This window comes from Triturus cristatus, chromosome 7 (assembly GCF_964204655.1).
Source record: "Triturus cristatus chromosome 7, aTriCri1.1, whole genome shotgun sequence".
Taxonomy (NCBI): Eukaryota; Metazoa; Chordata; class Amphibia; order Caudata; family Salamandridae; genus Triturus; species Triturus cristatus.
Window position 1 is genome coordinate 420614715 of NC_140590.1, and position 27513 is coordinate 420642227.

Below are 27513 nucleotides of genomic sequence, written 5' to 3' on the forward strand. Positions count from 1 at the left end.
TGCTTTGTTGCCCGGGTAATGCGGGTGCTGCACGAAGGCAAGACAAGGGAATTCAGGACATGTGTTGTCGGCGTGACTGTCTGTGAAGATTGTGTTTGAAAATGCGAGGGGGGAATCTCAGAATAAAGGATACCCAGGGGGCGCATGTGTACTACAACAGTGTTCAAGCCGTAGTGCTTGATGGTATTCTTTGCAGCTCTTACGGTTCGTTCAGCCAAGTTAATGGAGTGTTAAGGGTGACGCGTTGGCGTCATGGGAGAAGAGAAAACCTGCGTACTAGGTACAAGTGTTGGTGTTATACTAAAGGGGTGGGCAGAGCAGGGTGACTGAGGTGTTCTGAGTCATACTTGTGGCCACTCTGAAATGCAGATTCTTGGGGGGGGCCTGGAGGTGTGATCGTGGGAAGTGTGGATCTCTAGGCCAGTTATCATCTTCCCAATTGTAGCCATGGGATGTCATAGTTGAGGCCCTTCTCGTGGGACCGCAGGCGATAGACCCACCATTGTTCCCTCATGTGTAGGGCTTTTGAGAGGTCAAATTTGCTTTTATTCATCACTTCAAGGATGGTCCATCGAAGGTCAGTGTCATTATGATGTTTTTCCAGAAAATGACGTGTCAATTTGGTGTTTGTTTTCTTACATCTGATGGTGCTGCAGTGTTCGTTAATGCGAATTCTGATTTTTCTTGTTGTCATGCCTACATACTGGAGGCCGCATGGGCATGTTATTAGGTAAACAACATTCTCGATATTGCAGTTGCTGAATGTTCGTAGTTGCCATGGTTTTCCGGTACCTATGTTTACTTCTTTCGTGTTATTGGTAAGGTTGCAAGATGTACACCCACCACATGAAAAGTGGCCCACCACGCGTGGTTGGTCCCAAAGCCTCTGTTGTTCAGTGCCATCTGTGGTTGGCATTCTGGCGTGTACTAGTTCATCTCGCAGGCTTTTATTGCGTTTGTATGCAAACAGTGGGGGTTCCCACTGTTTTCCGGCGCTGTTCAAGATATGCCATCTTTTTCTAATGATATTTTGTACTGTGTTGGAGGCAGGAGTGAACGTGGTGACACACACTGTTCTTTCGGTGTTCTCTTTTACCACATTCTCCAGTAGCGCTTCCCTTGGATTGTTTCTTGCTCGTTTCTTGGCCCTTCGCACCATCTTTTTAGGGTAGTGGCGGTCAAGGAGTTTCATTTCTAGTTGGACTGCCTGTTCTTCGAAGGTGTCAATATCGGAGCAGTTTCTTCTAGCGCGAAGGAATTGTCCTACCGGTAGATTTTGTCTCAGGGCCTTGGGATGGTGACTCTCATATAAGAGTAAGCTATTTCTATCGGTGGGCTTGTTGTGCACCTTGGTTGTTATCCCTTCGTTGGTCATTGTGATGTCTAGGTCTAGGAAGACTGCATGATTTTTGTTGATTGTGTGTGTGAATCTGAGGTGTCTATCTTTGGTGTTGACCCATTGGAAAAATCTTGTCGCATCCTCTTCAGTTCCATTCCACACTATTAAAACGTCGTCTATATAACGTTTACAAATCTTAATGTGTTGTAAGAATGGATTGTGTGGGCTATGGATGAAGTCGTCCTCGAATTGTTGAACGTAAAGGCAGGCCATACTAGGGGCGAAGGTGCTGCCCATCGAAGTTCCCGTGATTTGATGGTAGATGACCTTCTCGAATTCAAAGAAATTCTCAGTAAGGGCCAGTTCCGCACATTCCATCACGAAGTGTTGTGGGGTTACAAAATCCCACTCCCTGTTGAGGATGATGTTTTCCACAACTTCCAAGGTCCGTCTTTGTGGTATGCTCGTGTAAAGAGCTTCTATGTCCATTGTTATAAACCAGTCATTGGTTATATCCGCCGTCAACGATTGGCCGAAGGAACCAGTCGCAAAATTGTGACAAAGGTTCCAAGGCTGACCCTATTCCAGACACGACCGGATGACCCCACCAGGTAGACCAATCGTGTCTGGAATAGGGTCAGCCTTGGAGCCTTTGTCACAATTTTGCGACTGGTTCCTTCGGCCAATCGTTAAAGAATCACTGTCTTACCTCAGGGATACGAAGGATGTTCTATGTCTCCTTAGAGACTTTTCGGTGGATATAACCAATAACGGGTTCCGGAGTAGCGTGCTACTCGCCAAAAAAAGCTCTTCAACACCCCATCAGGGATAACTAACAAGTGATATATAAATGCAAACCTTTTTCCTTCTTCTATCCCTCTGCTATCCTTCTGAATCCAAATAACTGACTAACCTATCCACCACTTAAATTACTTTTATATTTAACTATACTAATTCAACACTAATCCTTTATGGGTTCCGGATTAGCATGCTACCCGCAGAAAAAGCACTTTGACACCTCGTCAGGGGTAGTAAGCTCTTTATAAATGCAATTACAATACAATTTTCTTATTGTTTTGACACATCTTGTATCACATCTGACCAGTTGTTTCCTCAGATCTGGATGCTAATCGTTGATCTGCTCTTTCCTCTATTTACCTATGCATTTTGTCTTTTCTTTCTTCCTCTTTTCTTCTATGTATTCAGTAGGTGCTTCTCTACTATTTAACCTCCTTTATTTCCCTTATAGGTTACCCATAATTGAAGATGTTCTTTTGTTTTCTCTCCTGTTTATACTGTGTGTCATCCCTGTTCCTCTATTTCTATTCCCATGTCCACCATATGTTTAACATTGTCTTGTGGAATGTTTGTGGACTTGTACCTTCAGTTAAGTGACAAAATGTACTTTCTCATTTATTTAAACTTCATTCCAAAGTTTATTTTCCACAAGAAACAAATTGTATTGCTTCTAAATCTGTTAAATTGAAGAGACAATGGGTTGGTAAATGGGTTGATATCCGTTGTCATAAAACTTTAAAAATACATGCTATTTCCACTATATTTGATACTGTTGGATGTTGGATGTTGGTCAGTGCCAATATTGAAAACAAACCTATTACTTTTCTTTCATGTTTATGGTCCTTTCAAATCAGATCCTGAATTTTGGCACTCCATTTAGGAGAACTTACCAATAGCTCCAATTCTAATGCCATTATGGCTGGTGATATGAATTAACATTTGAATCTCCTCACATATAAGTTTAAGCCAGACAAATCACACAAAGGATTCCAATCAGCAATTACTTTTAGATCTCTGTTCCATGTCTTGAGGGCTTATACCCCAGATGAACTGGAATTTTCTTTTTTTACCTAATGTCCATAATACAATGTCTAGAACTGATCATATTGTAGCCACATAATACAATGTCTAGAACTTATCATATTGTAGCCACTAAATCCTTAATCCTCACTCTACAATTTACGGAAATTTGACCCATTTTCTTATTTGATCATACTCCTGTATTGGCATTCCTACATATTTTCAAAACTGACCCAAAAACTGGTAGATGACGATTCAGTAACTCCATGTCATCAAATCCTCAGTTTATTCATGAAGCCAATGTCTTTATTTTAATTTTAATAATCCTCATTATAACTCTATTGCCTATAATTTGGATACATTTAATGTTCCTTTTGGGCCTTCACCACTGATTAGACAGCAAAGAAAAACAAAGTTTTAAATGTTCAATATGTTCTACTATTGGTGGCAAATTTAGACACCTGAACATGCTTACTATACTACAAAATCATCATTCCTGTTGCATGACTTGATCAAAGCTAAATGAAACCTTAACAAACTTGCCACAGGTAATGCCTGTCATAGCCTGCCTAAAATCACATCTAACTTTTACAGTGGTCAAAATAAAGTTAGCAAAGAGCTTGCTAAATTTTTAAAAATCTAAACGAGTGCAAAACTATTAGATCTATTAACCAGTTTGGTGCTTGTGTCGGCCATTGGCTGACGCAAGCACTACATCCCTGGTGCGGCACACATCCTTTGGCTGACACCAGGGAGGGCCCCCTGTGATCCAGAGGTTTTTTTTTTCTCCCCATGGAAAGACGTGGAACACTTTCCGCATCTCTCCCCGCCCCCCTCTCACCCCTTCATGATGTCAGCCTGCCGCAAGACACTCTGACATTACAGTTTTCCTCACCAGAGCCAAAAAAGCTGCAGGCAAGTCTGCTCTCAACTCCGAAGGTGAAAACAGGTCTCTCCTTTCAAACGAGGCCTTCCTGAAAGGGTTTCCTGGCCATGGATCATGGCAGCACTGCGATCCATGGCCAGAAAACCTCACTAGACACCAGGGATGCCATGAGGGGGAGGTCGACCAATGTGGAATGGGCCGCCCCTCCTCCCCCCACCCCCAGTATCATATATATATATATTTTAAAGTTTGGCTTTCCCTGGGGTCGTGAGTAACCCCCCCCCCCCCCCCCCAGGTAAAAATGTTTTTAAAAATTGAAAATAAAATGGCTGCAAAATTGACAGTGGGTCGACACTCCTGCACACTGGCTAACCCCCTCTCAAAAAGGTGTGGTCTATGTAATTAAGGGCGTGGCTTTTAAACACGTCTGTGCTTAACTTAGTGTGCTGCCTGACTGATATTTTGCTACTTCTGTCATGGTATCCAGGTATAATACAACAAGCACCATTACACCCACAAGCCAATTCTATTGGCTTTGTTAGAGCTTGTTAGTTGCATAAAATAAATAGGCAACAATTACGACTCCGGTCACCAGTAGGTAGATATAATTAGGACCTAATTTCTATAGGAAAAGTGTTTTTTTATTTGCTAATTTCTTTGGCATTGTATAACAAATCTTTGCGAAACTTTCTAAACTAATGCGCCACTCACTTCAGCTGATGTGTTGAAAGTTTAGGGGTGATTTGTCAAGCGGGGTGACAAAAAAGAGGGGGTCCTAAAATGACTTTTCTCCATGTTAAATTCCATAGAACCTTTACACACGGCTACAACCCGAACTGCTGAACGGAATTAAACCAAATTTGGCAAAAAGGTTACTCTTGGTTCAGAAAGCACTTTTTGTTAAATGGTATAAATCCATTCAGTTGTTCCTGAGAAATTTAAAGATTTCTCAGATATACAACAGAGGCCGCAGTGGATCCGCGAACCCTCCCGATCTCATGCCTGAGATCTGATTGGCTGCCAACAATTCAAACCAGGAAACAATCTTGTGACTTGGTTGAACAGAGTCACAGGGAAAAATGTGAAAAAAAGAAAGGTAGGCAGGGTAGAAACAGCCTGAGACCCTAGGCCTGTTCAGGGGGTCCCACAGGGACTGCCTTGGAAAACCAGATCGTTTTGTAATTGGGGAGAGGATGTAGCCTAACGGTTAGGGCGGTGGACTGCAAATCTGGGGGACCGGGATTGAGTTCAAAGACGCCCAACAGCCTGTGATTATGGGCAAATCACTTAATCTCCCCGTGCCTAACAAAAATGAATGTGTACTCATGTAACGCAACTGGTGCTCATGTAAAGCGCTCTGGTACCTGATTTCGGGTCAAGTTCGAGCTATATAAAACTTCGAGAATTTCTATACAATACGTTTTTGGCCCTTCCCTGCAGCGGGTACTTGGACCACCCACACCAGTGAGGTACTATTTAGTCCTAGGGGAACGCTGGGTGGTGGGAAATTTATGTCAGCCTGGTGAGCCCAGAGATTTCACACACAGAAACATGGGAAAATGTGATTTTTACAGCTAAATTTGAGGTTTGTGGGGGATTATAGGTAGGAACATTTTTGGTAATCCATGCAAGCCATACCTCACTCGACTCCCGTGGGTGTCTAGTTTTCAGAAATGTCTGGGTTTGAGAGGTTTCCCTAGATGCCCGCAGAGCCCAGGGTCAAAAATCCAGGAGAACCCCACTTGCAAAACCAGGTCTAGTTTTTAAAAATGTATAGGTTTGCTAAGTGTCTCTGGGTGCCGTTGGAGCTAGTGTTCAATTTCCACAGCTAGGCACGTTGCAAAAAAGGGGCTCATTTTCACTGGAAAAATGTGATGTGCCCACTTTTTGTTTTGGGCTCTTTCTTATCATGGGCACTAGGCCTACCCACACAAGTGAGGTACAATTTTTATTGGTAGACTCTGGGGAATACTTGGTGGGTGGAAGTTTGTGGATCCATGCAAATACCAGAACTTTCCATCACATAAATGCAAGGAATTTATATATATTTTTTTCAGTTTGACCTTTGCAAGGGATTCTGGGTAAGAGAACCTGGTGAGAGCCACACCAGTCCCCCGATCCTGGATTCCCCTGCGTGTCTAGGTTTCCAAAATGTATAGGTTTTCTAGGTACCCCTAGGTGCCCCCTAGGAGCTAGGGTTCAAAATCCACAGCTAGGCACATTGCACAAAAGGGTCAGTTGTCACTGGAAAAATGTGATGTGACCATGTTGCGTTTTGGGCTGTTTCCTCTCACGGGCACTAGGCCTACCCACACAGTGAGGTACCGTTTTTATCGGGAGACTTTGGGGAATGCTGGGTGAGTGGAAGATTGTGGATCCACACAGATTCCAGAACTTTCCATTACAGAAACTTGAGGAAAATGTGTTTTTTACAAAGTTTGAGGTTTGCAAGGGATTCTGGGTAACAGAACCTGATGGAAGCCATACAAGTCACCCCATCCTGGAATCCCCTGCATGTCTAGCTTTTAGAAATGTACAGAAGCGCTAGGTATCCCTAGGTGCCAGCTGAGCTAGGGTCCAAAAACCACAGCTAGACACATTGCAATATAAGGGTCAGTTTTCTCTGAATAAATGTGATGTGCACATGTTGCATTTCGGGACGTTTTTTGTCCCGGGTCTACTCACACATGTGAGGTACCATTTTTATAGGGAGATTTCGGGAAATACAGGATTGGTGGAAGTTTGTGAATCAATGCATGTTCTAGAACTTTCGATTACAGAAACATGAGGGAAATGTGGTTTTGTTTGAGGCTTCCAAGAGATTCTGTGTAAACGAACCACATGAGAGCCACACAAGTCACCCTATCCTGGATTCCCCTGGGTGTCTAGTTGTCAAATGTGTACAGGTTTGCTAGGTTTCCTTAGGTGCAAGCTGAGTTAGGGTTTTAAAGGGAGAAGTAGGGAAATACTTGGTTGGTGGAAGTTTGTGGATCAATGCAGATTCCAGAATTTTATATCACTCATAAATTATGATTGCAAGATTTTTGCCAAGATTCTTGCCTCCTTATTATAATCTATTGTTCCGATCCTTGTTAAATCCCAACAGTCAGGCTTTATAAATGGAAGGCTTGCTGCTGATAATGCTAGAATGTTCTCCAATATTGATACTCATGCTGGAAAATCTAACTGTCCACGTGCAGCGCTCTCACTCGATAGTGAAAATGCCTTTAACCTCATTAATTAGCAATTTATGTTTACTGCCATTCATTGGGTTGGCTTTGACCCAAAATGCATCTCTTTTATAAAATTATTTTAATGTTTTTTTTTCTCCCTACTTTTATTTACATAGAGGTACCAAGTAAGGTTGTCCTCTTACCCTTTGAAAATTTGTTTTATGTTTGTGACCTTTCCTGGAACGAATCTATTGTAATACACTTATATATGGCTTCATATATAGTTTACTGGAAGTTAAACTGTCTCATTCATGGATGGTAGGTTAATAAATATGTCCAATCCTCCGGATTGTCTGGATACAGTTATACAATAAATCTCCTTATACTCTAGTGTCTCAGGATATAAACTTGATTTTAAGAATACTAAGAGTTTACCCCTAGCTTTCCATTGTCAAACTTTACATGGTGTCCCTCCTTCCAATTTAAATACCTTGGATGTTGGTTCTCTTCTACTATTCCAAAAGCACTATGTCTTAATTTTGTTATGTTAAAATACAAAATACAAACATTACTCCGAGCTTAGTCCCCACTCTATTTATCATGGTGGGGAAGGTTCAACACTGTTAAAATGATGATTGTACCCTATATTCTATACGCTATTTCCATGTTACCATTTAAAATTCCTTACTTCTATTTTAAACAACTTGACTCTATTTGTACAACATTTCTATTGAATAATAAAATTCAATGTGTTGCTCTCTCTAAGCTCAAACTCCCAAAATTTGAAGAGGTGAGGTATATTTGAAACTTTTCATCCCTCTTTTTTTTAATCAGACAGTTCTGTGCTTTCATTATTTCTGAATGCTCTTTAGTTAATGATTTTTCATTTACAGATATTATTTATTTATATCTACAAATCCATTTTAAAATATTCCCACTTTCGAGTGCATAGAATATTCTGTGATAAATGTACATTACAACAATGTTTCTTGTACTCCTCCACTTGATATAATGAATTTTTTAAATCTTAAATTACATAATGGATCTCACTATTTTAAACAGAGGAAGAAAAAGTGTATCAAATTATGAGGGATAATACCATTATCTACCATTGTCCCTTTTGGTTACTTACAAACCCAATAGAATGTACCTGACTTCTTTTCAGAGGAATATAAATGTAATTCCTTTTCAATTCAATCTTTTTTCTCCGAGTACAATGTCACCCTTAAATCATTATTACCAATACCAATTGTTCCTCTTGATAATGTTTTGTATGGCACCAATCCTAAAGCTGCATATTATTTACGGGACTCGACTTGCGCCATCTTGCATTTGAGCAAAAAGCCCTCTGGAACTGTTATGGGGAAATGATTTCTCTATCTCAATTTTGGGACAAACTATGAATTAAAATATTCATAAACTCTAAGGCCCTTTGTATTGCACAATTACTTTTTTTTATCTACCCTACAGCTGTTGTTACTCCAGAACATGGTGCTAAGTTTGCCTCCTTTGTTTCCCATCTTTTCTGGACTTGTTCTAAATATAGTTCACATGTTATACATCTGTTGGCTTGTTAAAGCTTTTTTGTCTATAGTGTAAATGTTTAAAAGTTTTTCAATGTAATATTCCGTTTACATAGCAGAATGTTTTTCTCTGTTCGATAGCACCAAATATTAATCACCTTTCTAGTATACCTCAAATATTAGATCTCATTACATTTGCTTTTAAAGTAATTCTTTCTTGTTGGAATTTTTTTTCTAAATGATTCATACTTACATAGTGGAATTCTGTATATGATGAACATAGAACACATACTGTATCCCCCTCTACTTTACATCAAAAAGTTATTTCTGATGTATATTGGCTACCCTTTACAATGTTTCTTTCATTGCACTCATCAATTTATTTTATCTTGCTCCCACCTCTCCCCAACCTATCTCCCTTTCCTTCTACTCTTTCTCTATTTTCTTTTTCTCAATTTTCCTCTTTTCCCTTTTATCCTAAAACAAACATTTAGTTTTTATTTTTCTATGCATCTCATATGTTTGTAATTGTTTTAATACGTATAGCATTATATTACTGTTATTTTTTATGGATTACATCGCCTTCTGATATTCAATAAAAACGTATTTAAAAGAAAAGCCACGATGGGCAATGTTTTGTGTCCCTACATGTCAAGGAGAATGTGAACAGTGGTGGCTCGCTGAGGGAGTGCTGTGGGGCGAGGCGGGGGAGGGGCAAGGTGGGGGTAGTAAACTCCGGCATACGGCGGTATGGAGTAATGTAAGTAAATAAATCAATAAAACAATTTACATTTTGCGCACTGCATCGCCGAGTTGTAGTTGCAGCGTGCGCAATGTAAATTATTTTCTTTATTTATTTACTTAACTCTGTACCGCCGAATGCCGGAGTTTACTACCCTCCATCCTGCCCCTCCCCCACCCCACCTCACCGCCCCGCAGCACTCCCTCAATGAGCCGCCACTGGTGAGTTGTATATCTAGTGTACACCAGAGAAAGTGCTAAAGAGATGTTGTGTAGAAACATAGAAGTGAAATCAAACTGGAAACTGACGCAACTGACTTTTTGTTCGTACACTTCACCACAGAAGCCGTCACGATGCTCCATCCCTCCATGGACAGCTGCCAATACTCACATGTGTGAAAGTACTTGGCCTCTAGTATTTCTCAATAGGGAAACTGAGCTATGCGTGCAAATGCTGTCATTCAACTGCCTCACACCCCTATCAACAAATAGCTGCTCTGTGAGGGGATCAAAGTCATGAATGAAACTGAAACACAGCAGTTGCATACAAGGGCTGTCCCATTGTACATATGTTGTTCTGTGGACTGATCCAACAGGTAACTGAAAATGCAACTAAACAATGGCTAAAGAGGGCTGATGGAATGCGCCTTAATTTCTCGTGCATAATTACGATTAATATGCTGTACTCATTTGCATGGAAACAAAAGATTGGTGTGAAAGGTAAAGCAGACTCCTGGCCGGAACTAAAAAACAATTTGCTCAAAATAATTGTAAGATTGAAATCATTAATAACTTCTACTGCTTATTGTCAACCCTTCTACCTGTGTGACGTTTGATTCCTTTTACACGTGCATCTCTATGACACTGTCTCTGAGTACGTCTTGAACATTGACCCTGATTCCCGTAATCAGATTGTTAGAGGTAAGTAAAACACAGACAAATATATTTGGCAAAACTCTCCCGTCACACCCACCGTGAACCATGTATTTCAATTGATGATCCACCCAGAGTCAGGGTGGGCATTCTGCTCATGTGTTTGTGTCAGAGAGACTGCAAACAAGTCAGCTTCACTCTTAAAGATGCACGCACTCACACCATACCAAGCAGCACTAACAATAAAATACACAGGTACATAAGATACTATGGGGCAGATTTACAAGCCTCTTGCGCCATCTTTACGACACCGTTGCGTGACTTCTGTGACGCAACAGCGTCGTAAACCATGCACCACTATGCAACAGATTTACGTGACACATCTAGTGAGATGCGTCACGTTGTAAAGCCCTGCTCTACATTATGCCTGCGTCACGTATAATGTATGCAGGGTGGGTGTTCCGTCGCAAGGAAGCCCCGTAAAAGTGACGCAGTGAAATCTACAAGATTTCACAGAGTCACTTTTATGTCCATGCTGCGTCAAAACCTTACGCTTGCTTGTAGCAGGCATAAGGAGTGACGCAGCATTGCAAGTATAGGATGCCCCTGAGCAGTGCTGGAGTTGCGTCGCTCTTGCAACATGACTCCAGCACTGCGTCACCTATATGCTGACAGATGCATCACGCATCTGTCTCGCCTTGCGCCACGGTGCGCCTCATTGTAAATGCCGCGCATCCATGGTGGCGCAAGGGGTTCCTAAAGTCACGCAAAGTAACTGGCGCGTTCCTGCTGATCTGCCCCTATGTGTATGTGGAGAATGATCCGTCTCCATTACATATACGAACAGCAGGTGTCCATTTATGTGAGCATGATGGCTTCGGTAGCCTTCCAGCAATATGTAAGAACGGATCCGCTTAACTAGGAGCTAGCAGAAAAACACAACAGACGGAATTTAAAGAAAAATCTGGAAATTCATGAGAGATGTTTCTAAAAAACAATCCTTACATGAAGAGATCACTAACGCCGCCTTATAGGCTATACCTACACTGTTGGACTATTAATAATGACGAAAATTAAATTAAAGCGTAGAAAATATAGAAATAATCCTTAGATGTGAATACAAGCAATCTACAAATGATTAACCAGACTAAAACGAAATTAAAGTCCCCGCAAACAAGCCCACATACACTAATTCCCTTGCACACAATCATATAGATACCCACATGCAGTTCCTGGGACAACACTTACACTCCCCACAAACATTCTACGGTGGCGAGCTCCTGCTCCACCGATTCCCTGCACAAATACAAACACTGGATGGATCGAAGCCCTATAAATGAGCACATATTATTTTTACAAACATAAGACTACAGTGTGCTTTTATCTTTCTTGTTTTCCGTGTCAGACTTTGTGCTTTCTTTAAAAAATTCGAAATATGTTATAACAATTCCCAGTGGTCTAAAAGCATATTAGATATCAGGTGGTAAGATGAGGCAACCAATGCATGAATGTCACAGGTTCACAACCCTATGGGCTGACTTCTTTGCTTTTCCTTTGAATGCCAATACTTAACTCACACAACATGGAAATGCAAAGACTTGTCACAGAAACGTGTCAGGAGTCAGGGCAGAGATGAATCTTCAGCAATGTCGTTTCCATACACACCTTACAATACGTGCAGGCTCACATTGTAGTAGGTAGGTTACATACTCACCTTCCAAATAGCACAGATTTGGCTCATCTTGTCTCTTAACTAAATTTCCATCTTCAAACTGGCTCCTGAAGTATGTTGTTTCCACGAATGGCCCTTGGGGGGAATATCCAGACACGTGAGGGGTATTCTCAAAGTAAACACCTGTTGAAAATATCAAAAGTAGGTAGTGGGCATGGGTCTGAAATAAATCCAACGAAGTGAAATCAAAATTAGAATTGTAAATTCTAATCAGAGCTTCAGGGAACATCTATGTAACGTTAACCACATCTTAACTGAATCTTCCAGCAAGCACTGGCAAACACATTAAAGCTTGTCCATGAAAACTATTGGCTTTGGCTTTACCCGTGCAACTTCCCAGTAGACAGCCGCCGGGAATGAATGCACATGTGGCCATCTTTGAATGGGATGCCTTAAAATATGATAAAATGTCTTTGAAGATGGCTGGCATGGATGCAAGTCCATCCCCGCCCTCCAGCTGTGAACGTATTTTGTTTTATTTTATCAAATTCAGAGCAAGAATGTCCGTTTATTATATGTGCATGCGCAACGGCAAACTTTGAACAGAATTTGTTAACATGCCGCAATTGGCATTGAACGATGCCCTTATTAGCCACTTGTGCATGCATGGATGAGTATCTTGAATGTTTAGAATTGAATTCAGATGAACGCTGGATTAGATATGGGATTACATGCCTAGGAGATCTCTACGATTATAATGGTTTTGTTTCCTTTAATAATTTGTAGATGCAGTACAAATTGCCTGATGATATGTTTTTAAAATACTTACATATCAGGGAATATTTGGTGAGCCATCTAAACTTGACAAAATCAACTAGCTCAAACGTATGGGAATGCTTGTATAGCACGAAAACAAAATTAGTAATAAGTCAAATGAATAAATATATTCAGAATTCTAGGCCAAATGATTCTGAAAGACTGGCGGGGCGTTGGAGCAAGGCGCTGGAGTCAGAGGTTACATCTATTACTAAAGAACAAGCGCTGAACACTATTGCTAAATCAGTACATTCCGTCAATCTGCGACTGCAGCCATTACGCACTATACGTTTGTTATATTACACGCCAGAAAAAATATCTAAATGGGTCAGGATTGGTTCGGGTAGTGGTAGGACAAAATGCCCTAGGTGCGATCTATGGGGCATATCAACAAGGGCTTTATCTCTGTTTTTTTTGGCTTTAAAAGCCAAAAAAGGAGAGATAAAACTAGCACCCTATCAACAACAGGGTGCTAACATGCAAATTTGCATGTTAGCACCCTTTTACTCTACGCTTCCCCTTGCATCTCTAATGAGATGCAAAGGGGGCGTTCCAGAGTAAAATAATAGGAGAAATGTCGCTAAGCGACATTTCTCCTATTATCAAGAATGTCGCTAACCCTGTTAGAGACAAAAAAAGCAGCGCTAACCGCGGTTAACCCTGCTTTTTTACGTCTGGTATTTTTCTGACTTAGCCATGATATCCTATGGAAGGAGGATATCATGGCTAAGTTTGTCTGTCCCTATCAACAAGGTAACGTGAGATTATCGCTGGGTTTCCAGCGATAATCTCACGTTAGCCTGTTAGCGTGAGGATTTTTATCGCTATTGAGATAAGCGTTGCTAATAGCACGCTATCTCAGCGATAAAAATTCACGCTAGCCGGCGATAATTATCCTAGCACTAAGTGCGCTTAGAGATAATTATCGCCGGTTGTTGTTGATATGCCCCTAAATGCGGCTAGCATTACGCATATGTTTGCAACCTGCCCCGAATTAGAGACATATTGGCACCCAATCGGCCAAGTATTCTCTCGGAGGTTGGGGATAGCGGCATCAATAACAGTCACAGAAATGATGACGGGTTGTAAGATAGTGGATTGTAGATTTACTCGATTAGCTTCAATGCTTCTAGTTGCTGCAAGATTGGCAATTGCCCGGGTATGGATCTCTTTAAAAACACCCTCTATAAACGATTGATGGCTGCTGGTTAAGGAAACGTACGAGATGGTAAAGGCTTTAGCTAAGGCAAGGGGTATACGTTCTGTGATGAAGTTAGATGCAATATGGGGACTTCTGTTTTAAACTCTCATGGCTCCGGTATAATATTATTTGAGGTATAGACCGTTATTATGTTATGAGGCTTCACTCTGTTTTGTTATAATATTTGTTATTTTATTTGTCTTAAGTTACTTAATTATGCTCTCTTGCTGTTATTTTTTGTTTATGTAATTTGGTGTAAAGTGTGTGCTCCATTTGTTGACAATAAAAAAAAATCAAAAACAAAAATGTTGAATTCAGATGACTGGGTGCTGATAATGTGGCAAGAAGTTCCCAATTCTCAAAGGAGAAGATAGAGGAGGATGCAGAGCATGGAGAGAGAAAGGGGAGAGCAAATAGTCCCTTGCATGCACTTTATTGCAGGATCTGATAACAGGAGAGGAAGTATACATCATCTAATCAAACCGATGTGAGATTAAAATGCTTCTAGGCAAGACAAACAAAAAAATCAACAAAAAACCCATCTAATCATGAGCAAGCGGTTAGCCCAAAGCTGTAGCAGAGACATTCAAATGAGAAACATAAACTCCTAAAACACAATTATTTAAAAAAAATGTATTTCCAATTCAGATGTTGTGGGGCCAATTCACAAAGGCATTTCTGAGTATGATACACAGTCCTACAGGGGCAGTATTACACAAGGGCCCCGGTAACACAACTGGTGTGTGCTCCTGCTTTGCGTGCCGCAGGGCACTTTGGAATTGCAGAAGGGCCCACAGATGTTAGTGCTGTCCCTTCCGTAATACTGGTGGGGCTGGCACACATGTATCACCAGTGCTATCTCGAGAAGGCATTCCCTTATTTGCATGGGGTGTGGCCCCATGCAAATTAGGCAATCTCTTTGCCTCTGTACCTCCGCCATATTATGGTTCGGGCACAAGGGCAAAGAAGCTGTCTGCAAGTGCACTAAAAGTGTGCCACAGAATGTTGCGCAGTGTTGATGCGTCCCCTGATGGCAGTCATCTGGAGGGAGGAAAGCGGGTCCCATGGACCCCCAGATATCCCCCTGCAGGCTGGTGCAGTCACTCACTGCACCCGCCTGCAGTGGGATTTCTCTCTTCCCTCTTGAACATGCAGTCAGAGCACCACACGCACTGTGAAACGCAGAGCAGCTCTTAAACAGTTGCTCCGTATTTCACTTTAATGTGCTGCCCTCAAGGTACATGGCTGCCAAGAGGGCAGCACATTCTGCATAATAGGGCACACTTTCCCTGTTTGAAAGGTGCGCCGTGCCGCAAATAGGGAAAGTGTGCCCTGTGATTAATACGGCCCCAAGAGTACTCATTGTCTTCCTTATAAATACCCTAATAAATTGGCTCTAAAGTTGTGAAAAGTACTAAGTACTATATGCATTTGACAAGACCTGCTCAAATTGATCACAGCCCATCACACTGATACTCTGCTATGAACTTCATAGGTGCTAGGTAGGGCAAGTGCACCATATATATGTGAATTGTCTGCCTCTCCAATACCAAATTTTTAAACTATATCTGGCTAAATCGCTATAAAAAGTAAAACTTCAAAAACAAGCCTCCATCATGAATAAACATGATATTGATTTTGTGTCTAATGTAAGCACATGACTTGGTGGTCAGGGAGAGGGCCCATACTGGATTGCAATCTTGATGCAAAAGTGGTTCTCATCGGTAAAATTTGAGGGTATTAAGTTCCGAGGCTAAATAAACTCATGCATTCAATCACATAGCATTGAGAAATCAACAAAGACCACTTAGTGAAGCAAAATATAAACTTTTAAACCTAAGGGTACAAACATAAATCCCTAACACAGGTCCTTGAACTTGATCCGCTTGTCAACTCTTACCCAGTGCAGTCTCTGTACCAGGGAAGAGATGGACGAAAATCTCGGCAGCCGAAAGAGAAGGTGGGCAGCTGCATTATGGATGATCGGCAGGTGACTTATCACTGATTTGTCAGCACCCAGATAGAGGACATTCCCATAATCCAATCTGGATGTGACCAAGGCTTGTATCACAGTTCTCTGAGCATCTGGGGGGATCAGCCAGAGTATTTTCTTCAGCTATTTCAGAATGGAGAAGCAGGAGGCCATGAGCTTAGAGACCTGTGGTGTCAAGGAGAGATTTTTGTCAATAATGAAACCAAGATTCTTCACTTTATCCACCGGCACAGGCAGTGGCCCCAGTATGGAAGGCCAGTGGCTGACTACCTAAAGACCAGGGTTATTTCTCAGGATCAGAACTTTGGTTTTATCATCATCAAGTTTAGGGGTGTTTTTGTTCATCTAGAGTGCGACATTAGCCAAACCTTGCCTGAGGGGGAAGGGGTCTTTGCTATGAGCCTTGGATAGTGAGAAGATAATCTGAGAATCATCTGCATATGAGAAGACAGAAAGACCAGACTCTTCTATCACATCCATCAAGGGGCGTAAATAAATATTAAACAATAGGGGACTCAGAATGGACCCCAGTGGAACCTCAGAGGTAATGTTAGAGTAGTAGAGGTGTTGTTTGATGAAAAGACCTGAAAGGTTATATCCTATAAAAAGGAGGACAGCCATTTCAAAGCAGTGTAGGCAATGCCTAGAGCCTCCAAACTATCCAAGAGAATAGAGTGTGGGATTGTGTCAAAGTCTGCACTAAGATCAAAGAGAGTTTGATTGGTTGTCCCACCCGAGTCAAGTTCTTTCCACAAAAACTCAGTAACTCTGAGTAGGACAGATTTAGTACTGAAGCCCACCCTGAAACCAGACTGGGAAGGGGGCTGGGCATTGGAGGTGGTCACAAAAGAAGAGAGGTGAGTGTTTACATGCTTTGCCAGAATTTTGGAAAAAAACTATGAAATGAAATGAAATTGGCCTAAAGTTGGACCAGCATTGGGGGTCGAGGTCCTTCTTCTTAATCAAAGTGAGTATCAAGGCATGCTTCCAGTTCTGGGGTACCACCCCTGTGACCAGGGAGGAATTCAGAAGATCCAACACTACCCTGAGAACAGCATCCTCAGGTAGGCTGAATTTAGGTGGTGTGAAGCCAGGCTTAATAGGAGCCAGTAAGGTTTGTAACCGTTCAAGGTCCAGAAAAGGTCACACATTAATCCTTAAGGATGTGTCTGACTTCACTATATGCTGGCCATCCCAGAGGTAAGAAACTGATGGACTGGTTGGTTGAGCATCCAGAGAAGGAGTCACAAGAATAGGCATCATCTTTTAATTGCCGGTGAATAATCTCGACTTTGTTTAGGAAAAACAAGGCCAGTTTGTCACACTGTTGCTGTGAAAGAGAGGGGGGCAGAAACATTTCTTACTACTTTATATAAGGTTTTTTGACAGTTGTGAGCATTAGTAATTACTTCAGTATAGAAAGCTCCCCGTGCAGCTTCACAGGAGGCATGATATTTTTTCAAGGCCAACACATAGGCAGTCTTATGCACAGGTGAATAGTGTTTCCTCCAGACCCTTTCCAGAGCCTTACATGCCTTTTTTCTAAGTGGAGACTGTCGCTAAACCAGGGTGCCAGAGGGCGCACTCTGCTCTGTAATTTGGAAGATCGAGGCAGAATTGAGGTTGTGGCACTTTCAAGCCAATGAAGTACTGCAATTTGGTCAGAATCCTGTCTAGACGATAGAACAGGGAGGGTGTGAAGGAGAAGTTTGTTTAATTCCCTCATATCAAATTTGGCCCAGTGCCTGTTAGGGGTTTGTGAGGACGCCAATTTTCTGGTGGAGGAGGAACTGTGATAGTTAATGAAACTGCAAAATGGTCGGTCCAACTAAGTTGGACCGGAAGGTCAGCAGAGATAAGTGGAAGACTGGAAAAGATGGGGTCCAGAAGATGGCCTGCAATACTAGTGGCTGTAGAATTCAAGAGCGGAAGGTTGAGAGATTTCATAAATATTGGGGATGCTGTCACCTATCAAAAACACAAAAGAAGGAAGGACTGGGAGCTAATGGAGAAAGGTCCAGTACCCATGCTCCCAATGTCTACGTGTCAATCACTAGATGGTAACTGTTCCTAGAAAACAAAGTTGGCCATTTGGTCGCTACAAGTACAGGTTAAAGAATGCCTAACTCCTTCAAAGGTTCTTGGTTGGATTAAAAGAGTTGAGAGTGGGAGGGGGAAATTCCTCCTTGTGAGAGAAGTGCCCTCACACACCCAAGCGGGTATCATGCTTCATCATTGGGCGTTGCTCCTCGTGAGGGTGGCGCTGCTGTCCCTCACGGACCCTTGAGCGTTTTCTTTGTTGGAGCTCTTTTTTAGAGGAACGCTGCAGTTGTGAATGTGGGTGTGGGGAGTGGTGGGAGTGAGTTAGAAATATCGTCTTGGTACCCTGAAAATTATTCTGTGGTCCATGCGATATGGTTAAAAACTGAAGCCAAGAGGAATACTCTTGATCTGGTTGCCAGAGTTGTGAGTATTTTCCTTCTGCGTATCTCAGTGCTTGTAGTGGTAATAAAAAAGTGGTAATTTCAGGTCGACATGTTTCACACCTATGAGACGAAATGCTCAATACACCCAGTAGGAATACCGAGATTCAGGTGTGGTCAGGGCAACTCTCCACCCATATGGGTTCGACCAACTAATTATCAGGATCTAACCCCAAAAAGTAGTTTAGGGAAGCCTCATCGGCATGGAGCGCGACTTGTGAGGTTTACAATGACTTCTGCATAAGACAAGCCAGTTACCTGCCCATCCTCGCTCCTTTGCCGGAGAGAAATGGAGCACCTCACAGTTAGGGATTTGAAGATCTTTAAAACTGCATCTATAATCCTTTTTATAAATAATGGTGATGCTGCTACCTACTCTGTGATGTCTGTTAATCCCCTTAAGGGCAAAGTTGGCAGGGAGGGCCGAGATTATATCTGGTGAAGAACCCTCATAGAGCCATGTTTCAATTATAAAAATAATGTCAGGGTCCCTGTCACAAGTAAAGTTAAATAAGTTAATCTGATTTTTAGGAAGGGAGTGACAGTTAAGGTTAAAGCACTTAAGCCATTTGAAAGGGGGGGATGAGTTATGTCCTTCGCCATAAGCTGGAGGGCCGCTACCTGATCAGGACATGCTGGAGGCACCTGAGAGTGACCAAGCTGGCATTCAAGCTGACCACATGCACATGGTTGCGGCTAAACCTCTTGGGAGGAAATCTGACACAATGCATTCGCCATGGGCCTTAAGTTGTGGAGGGCCAGTGACGAATATGCTAAGGGACCAAGTGGTCCAAATGGTGGTTTCTCCTGGCAGCACAGAGGTCCTCTGGCAATATGCAGCATATAGAGCCAGCAACATCTGGTTACAAGTCCACACACTATCTAAAATTATGGGGTCAGAACACCTGTACTTATGCTCCAAATGCCTTTCATCTAGAGTTGACTTCAAAAGAACCCTTTTAATGCCACAACAAACCTCTTTCAACCCAGCCCTGGCTCCAGACACCAGTAGAGGCAAATCAGCCCTTTGTGTGAGGGCAGGATACAGCCTTTACAAATGTAAATGCACCCCCCTCCCTGTCTCTTGGCTCAAGAAGACTATAAGTATGCATATGTACCCAGCCCCTCCTGTGTGATGGGTGTCTGGAAAGTATGCCCAAGGTGTAGCTGTCAACCAGGCCCAGGTGTGGATTGGAGTTAGGCTGGAAAGCACATAGAGGTATAAGCATAGAAAAATGCCCATTTTCTAAAAGTGGCATTTTTAAAATAGTAATAAAAATCCACCTACACCAGTAAGCATGACTTTTCACTACCATTCTAAACATACCAAACACTGCAACACCGCTCCTTTCAGATCAGGTATTACCACTTCAACACATATAAGGGAATTCCAAAAGCTAGTCTATGAGAGGAGTAGGCCTCACAGCAGTGAGAAACAAAATGGGATGTTTGTCACTATTAGGATATGCCACACAATAAAGGCACATGCCCTACCTTTTACTTCCACAGCACCCTGCTCTTCGCATGACCTATATGTAGTGAAAGGGGAGATAAAGGCTTGGCAGTAGTTTTAAATGCCAAGTCAATGCGGCAGTAAATTGCACATGCAGGCACTGCAGTGGCAGACCTGAGACAGGTTTAAAAGGCTACTTATGTAGGTGGTGCAATCTGTGCTGCAAGCCCCCTAGTAGCATTTATTTTACAGGCCCTGGGTATAAGGAATACCACTTTACAAGGGACTTACAGGTTAATTAAACATACCAAACAAGTGCAAATCAATCATACCATGTTTTAAGTTGCAAGAGCACATGCACTTTAGCACTGATTAGCAGTGGTAACGTGACCAGATTCCTAAACCCAACAAAAAGAAGGTCAGAAAAATAGAAGGAAGATGGCAAAAAGTTTGGAGATAACCCTGCAAAAAGGTCCAGGTCCAACAGTTACCATGAATTAAATAATGGCTTCTCCTTACTCTTCTGAGAAGAACTTTTAGAAAGCTAATATATATTTCATCATAGAGTTGATTGACTTTAAAAAAAGTTTTCTTTTGATAATATCCAGTTTTATTTGAATTTCAATTAGAAAGAATTTCTCCTTGTATGACTTGTTAAATCTTTTCCTATTTTCAATCTTTCAAACGTTTCGTATTTAAAGCAACTATTACTTGACTGTTCTGGTCAGTTCACTACTTAGTAACCAAATCTCAATTTGTTAGACTTGATTAAGCTCTGTTAGGCATCGGATGTTGCCATGAGCAGGAATTCTAGTTACATTTACCCAGGTATGTCCTTAGGATTATGCAGGTAAGTCTAGAATATTGATAACAACGCTTTACTCTCGAACATCGGAAACGACACACCTGCCAATTCTTGGGTGCCGTATTTATAGGACACAGTCCAGTTCACATGCTCGAGATCTTGCTCGAAATAACGCAGGGTCTTCAATCATATACCTCAAGTAATTAGTGACATATAATCTTTGGAAGGGCTAAATCCTTAAAGATGCCACTGGAAATGTAAGGGTGACTAAATAGAGGCCTTAATTGGGACAGGACAAAATAGGGACATTTTCAAGAGTTAATTCTTGTGGCCCACCACAATGGAACAGTCTTGAGGTGATACCTAGATAGGGGAACTTCTTGGGCCACTAATAAGGGTACAAGGCATGACACTGGGACCATTTGCCCCTCACACTGCATCAGAGACAGGCTGGTTACAACTGGATCTGGGATCAAATTGCTCCTCTTCTCCATGTCTTTATGTAAAGTTAACTATGAACGGAAAGGTCTCACTTTGGTCACATTCAAGTTAATGAAGTTCCTGCACACTCCCTGGCTGCCTTTCCTGAGAGCAGATGAGTCATATACCTCGCACACACATTTTCCACGGAAAAGATCTTATCCATTGTTTCTGCACTGTGAGTAGTTTTCACTCCACATCCGGCAAAAGCATTAACAGGGAGGGTAGCTGCAAGCAGGTTAATGCTAATTAAACTACTGGAGTATCAGGCCTGTATATTTTTAAAAAAACAACTTCAATTGCATTATATGGGATTTTCAATGAATACTAAGGGCCTGATTACAACTTTGCTGGTGCAGGAGCTTGGCAGTTGCATGTTTTGTGGTCTTGTGGGCGGTCCTTTGGAATTACCACAGCTGTGCCTTTTAAAAAGGCACCGCAATGTCAAAGGCTGTTCCTGCACGGCATGGGCTGTTAAGGAACAGGGGGTGCATTCATACAGGAGGGCAGACCATGTGCCACCTGCATGTATCCCTAGGCCCAGAGGCACACGTGGGCCCAGTAGGGCCCCCTGTGTTCCTCACTGCCAAACCTTTCATGGCAGGCTCACAGGAAACACCGCCAAGCAGATTATGGCCCCAGGACTGTCGTGCCACTGCCACGGATCCCGGACAGTTAAGGCAGTCCCCTCACGGTCTGACCGCCGCACTTGTAATGCAGCGGTCAGACCACTGGTGTGGCGGCCTATCACCACTTTTTTTTTTTTTTCTAACACATTTTATTGGTTTACTGTACATTCTAAGGGAACCTGAAGCGTGAAAAGAAACAAGGGGTTTCGGTTACAAGCCCCAGATAATCAACGGTCGCCCAATATTAAGCAGATTAGATAAAGCATATTTTTGTATCAGAAGATGGTTCATTTCAATTTACGAACAGGCTTATTAGCAATCCAAAATAATCCTGGGCATTTATACTAAATCGAAGAGACCATGCACACCCCATATGCTAGCCACCCCTAGAGATCGGGCAGAGCCCTGGGTAAGGCCTGTACAAAGTCGTTGACCAGTCATGAAGAAACGTGAAGCCTAACTACCCCCATCCCTCCCCACCCTCCCAGGCAGGTCACTTAAATACTGGCTTCGTAGGATATAGGGGGCTACAGCCGCGAGAGGGGCAACTCGTTGGAATGAGGGGAGATTTAAAAAGAAACAGGTATATATAGGGCAGGAACCAATACCCACCCAAGGTGCCAAACAGGGCGGGTACCCGGACCACCCCGGACTGCCCCCAGTAAATCTACTGCTGGCACCGGGCTGTTCGCAGGTGCTCATCTTCCGCACCATCACTGGTTTTGAGCACCACTACTAGCCTTTCCCAAGCTCTCGCCCCTTCCATCGCCTTATCACTCCTGGTACGATTTGCAATCTGTAAACTAATCACCCTCTCACACTTCAGTAGGTCCGCCTTCCACTTAATGGCACTAGGAGCCCGCTGTACTTTCCAATGTGTGGTAATGGTTTTCTTGGCCAGTAGGATGCCCAGACCATTAAATTTAGTGGGTATTTTATTTTTGGAGGTATGAGGGAACCAGTGTAGGATGCAGTGGGCCATAGAGGGGTCCAAATCTCTGTTGGTTATGACTGTCAGTACAGCTGTCACTTCCTTGCAATAACTATCTAGGTCCGGGCACTCCGATAGCATATGTTTAAAATCTGCATTATCTGCCTTGCATCTTGGGCAAGTCGTGCTGTGGGTCGGAAAATAAGCATGCAGCTTCTGCGGGTGAGGTATGCTCTGTGTTGTATATGGAAGTATATTAACTGGAACCTCACATTCCTTGTGCTCTTCCAGGCTCTCTCCACCAGTTCATCCCATGCCTTGTTGGGGAAAGCAATCCCTATGTTGGTTTCCTACTTAAGTTTTAAAGCAGATAGGGGGTGTAAGGATTCCAGTGCCATGCGTCTGTTCAGGCATGGCACTGCCTTGAGTGCGCCTGCTGCCATTACCTCGTATTGGCAGCCCATAGAAGTGGGTGGTTCCGTCAAACACGTTCCCCAATGTTTCCTAATGGCCGCCGTGAGGGCAGTGTACTGTAAGGAGTCACCTCCAGGCAAGTCATACCCGGCCCGCTGCTCATCAAACAGGAGAAGAGTTCCCCCCTCATAAAGTCCCCCCATAGTGGTTATCGTTTGCTGTGTCCAATCCTCCAGTTTTCACCAGGTACCCCGAGCGGCAAGGCCCTACACATCTGCAATAGTATTTCTGGAGCATGGGGGCGTTTAATCAAGGCTCTCCGCAGGTGCCTGTTTCAGCATTTCCTCGCTGTAGCAAATTCTAGGGGAAGGGGTTGAGGTCCAATCGGGAGTCGCAGTACTATACGGGATAAAACCATCAGAGGACCAAAGACCACATCCGGCTCCTCCCCTCCTCTAGTGGCCCGTGCGACCCATTGTGTGAGCCATTGGAATTGGTCCACTAGATAATAGGTTTCATAGTCCGGAAACGCCAGACCCCCCTCCGCTTGGGGGCGCATAGGTGTACTAAGGTCTACCCTGTGCCTGCCCGTGCCCCAGAGGAAAGCGGTAATCATTGTACGGAGTTGTTTGAAGTAGGGAGCTGGAATCCAGATTAGGAGGGTCCAAAAGAGATATAGGAGCCGCGGGAGGGTCACCATTTTAAGGAGTGCCACACGTCCGGTGAGAGACAGGGGGAGGGAACCCCAAAATTCTAAGTTGGCCCTGATTCCCCTGACAGCCTTCCCTATGTTGCCTTCAAGCATATCTACAGGGTCATGGTAAATAAGGGTGCGAAGATAGGTTAAGCATCTGTTTTCCCAGTTCACTCCCTCTGTGCTCTCCGGACCTAGCCTATTACCTCACACCGAAAAGAGGTATGAATTGGACCAATTCACTTTTAACCCTGCCTTTCTGCTGAGATCGTGAAGCAGCTGCTTGGCTCCCAGTAAGGCCTCTCCAGAGTCAGCAAGGAAGAGGAGGAGATCGCCTGCATAAAGTGCTATATGGTGCATCTGACTATGAATGACGAGTCCCTGGTATGCTTGTCCCAGTCTAACACGCGCCGCCAGGGACTCCAACGCCAGTGCAAACAACAACAGGGAGAGAGGACACCCTGACGTGCGCCCCGTCCCACCTGACATGCCTCTGAGATCACACCTCCCGTCTTTACCCTAGCGGTAAAGTCAGCGTACAAAAGAGCTGTCCATTCTAAGCTGTCAAAGGCTTTTTCCATATCTACTGCGAAAATCGCAGCAGCATCAGTGTTATAGGAGTCTGCCTTTAAAATGTGCAGAAGTCTTCAGACATTCAGGGCCATGTTCCTATGATGAATGAAACCGGATTGGTCAGCATAGTGTAGACATGTGGGGGAGCACTCGGGAGGCCAATATCTTACGTAGTATTTTATAATCGAGGTTGAGCATAGACAATGGGCAATACGCAGATCTGTCCCATGCCTGTTTGCCCGGTTTCAGAAGGGGAATTATGATCGCCTCCCAAGTGGAGGCCGGTAATGTACCCAACGTTTTGGCATCATTATATAAGCGAGTGAGTCAGGAAGCTAGTAGGTCAATGTAGGCACGGTAAAATTCCACCAGGAGTCCATCAGTGCCCAAGGTTTTATTATGTGCCATACTTTTGATGGCACTGTGGACTTCTCGAATCTCTATCTCGCGGCCCAGTAAAGTCGCTGCATCTTCATCAAGCATCGGCAAGCACACCTCCTGCATGAACTTGGGCAGCTCGGCGTCAGATGGGGCCAGTCGGCTTCGGTACAGCTCGGTATAATAGTCAAAGAATAGATCATTGATTCAATGCTGATCGTACTTTGCAATATCCCCTTGGTCCCTGAGCTCCAATATGGTTGAACCACGCCTAGCAGGATTCGCCAGCCAAGCATAAAGGGCTGCTGACTTATCTTTTTCCAAGTGTACCCTTGTAATATAAGTCTGATAGTCGAAGCTACTGCCTATCTCGCTTCTAACATCTCCCGGTATTTATCCGTGTTCCCAGGTCTGTCTCTCTCCAAAGTACACAGGCGTTCATTGTCCCACTGGATATCCCGGAGGAGAACCTTCTGTACCCCCACTAATTCGGATATGCACCGCCCTCTGATCAGCACTTTCCAAGTGTCCCATTCCAACATCATGGATGCAGCTGTGCCCTTGTTGGTCTGGAAGTACTTCGAGATGGCAACACCAACAGTGGCATGGAGGACCTGATCCTCTAGGACTTCCGGGCACAAGAGCCATGTGGGGATTGTGGGGAGTGTGCGTGCCCATAACAACCGTACCAGGATAGGGTTGTGATCAGAAAGTGTCCTGGTGAGATACTCACTTCTACTTATTCCCCCATGGACATCAGGTGAGCATAGAATGGCATCCAGACGAACATGCAAGTCATGGAGAGCTAAGAAGAAGGAATAGTCCCGGTCCAGTGGATGTCCCGCCCTCCAAAAATCTATCAAGCCCCATTTCTGTTGCCAGTTAAGACGTGACTCTGCGATCCTATGTGCAGGTCCATTAGGAAGGGGTTGGTGGGAGCAATCTAGGGTAACATCAGTGGGACAGTTGAAGTCTCCTCCTAGAAGTAGCGAGCCTGTGAATATGTTTGCTAACCTACGCGACAGTAAGGAGAAGAAGGACGGTTGATCCACATTAGGCACGTATATACTACCCACGGTAAGGTTCCTCCCGTCTAGTCTCCTCGTTATCACTACAAATCTGCCCTCCGGGTCTACAAACTACAGCTGATGTGCAGTGAAAGGAGACCCCCGCATGTATCCATATCAACACCCCTTTTGCATATGCAGAGTAAGAAGTGTAGTAAAACTGACCTCTCCAGTGGCGCCGTAGTGCCCTCCCATCCAGCGCCAGGAGATGAGTTTCTTATAAGAATGCTATCTGTATTCCTCTATGAATCAGGTAAGAGTGGATCTTGTGGCGCCTAACCATAGAATGCATTCCCCTAACATTCCACAAGAGACATGCCAGTCCTAATGGGGATCCCATTGCTGTACTCTGCTCAAGCAGTCCCTGGAAAGCGACCCCCGTGACACACCTGGGCCCCCAGAAACGACCCCAACTAGTGAAACTGCCCCAACTCCCCCTCCCAGGACAGGTAGCCAACAAGGAGTCCCCATCCAAACTATAAGAACTCAAAGCATTGTAAGTGGCGGGCATAGGCAGACCCTGCTGGACCCAGAACTCCTCCAGGCCCACCCCCAACATCTTAGATCTTGTGAAAGTCCCATTGTCTATGTTAATTGCAGTGCAGTGCCTCTAAGAGGGGTGAGCTACGGGAGAAAACAGTATGCAGTATCACCCAGTTTATATTCATATGACCTGGTGGACGAACTTCAGGCTATGTCGTCCGCTTTTTTAGGAGTGACTTCCGGCAACTCAGTCTCGGAATCTCCGTTCATGCTGCCTGGGTGAGAACCTTCTGAACTGTCCATGCCCTGTTCACTGTTGGTCGTGGTCTAAATGGCTTCCCCTTGGCTAATCTCCCCCACTGCCTGCATGGCCTTGCTCCACTCTAGTTGGCGCCCTTTAGGTAAAGGATCTCTTACAGGGGATGGAGGAGTAGGAGACCTCCGTTGGTTCAAGTTTGGTGAAGAAGCACGAGAGTCAGTGCTCTGCCGGGTGTCCAGCCATTCCCAGGCTTCTTGCGGGGTTGTAAAGAAGCACGGCTCCATTTTATCAATCACCCGCGCCGGAAAAAGCATCGCATATGGTATGTGTAATTGTCGCATCTTCCGCTTAACAGCCAGGAAGGAAGTGCGTTGGCGCTGTATTTCCCTATTATAGTCTGGGAAGATCATTATTTTACTGTTTTGGATTTGTAAGTGCGGCTTATCTTGGGCTTGTTGGAGGATGTGGTCCCGGTCACGATGGTGAAGGAGTCATACCACCAGTGGTCAAGGCGGCACTCCCGTTTTGGGCAGTCTAGCTGGGACCCTATGGGCACGTTCAAGTAGAAAGGAGAGAGTCCCCCAGGGGCCACCTCCGTTCGAAGCCAAGACTCTAGGTAGTGCACTGCATCTGTCCCCTCTTCTTGTTCCAGAACTCCTACTATACGTAGGCTATTCCTACGGGAGCGCCCTTCACTGTCTTCGGCCCTGAGCTCCAACACCTTGATTCTGGATTCCATAGTTTTCATGGTGTTCTGTAATGTGGAGACTGCCTCTGGAATCTCCACCATATTCTTCTAGTTGAGTTTCACTCTGTCCTTGAGTTTACA

General features: G+C 43.7%; 1 protein-coding gene across 1 annotated transcript in view; it reads right to left on the minus strand.

Annotated features, from left to right (window-relative positions):
- The window catches only part of LOC146809847 (cytosolic phospholipase A2 gamma-like), a 780602-nt gene that overhangs the window by 353687 nt on the left and 399402 nt on the right, over positions 1-27513 (minus strand). The window contains exon 7 of the mRNA XM_085616715.1: positions 12068-12208. Within this exon, the coding sequence (XP_085472841.1) occupies positions 12068-12208 (141 nt within the window). The remainder of the gene's footprint in view (positions 1-12067; positions 12209-27513) is intronic.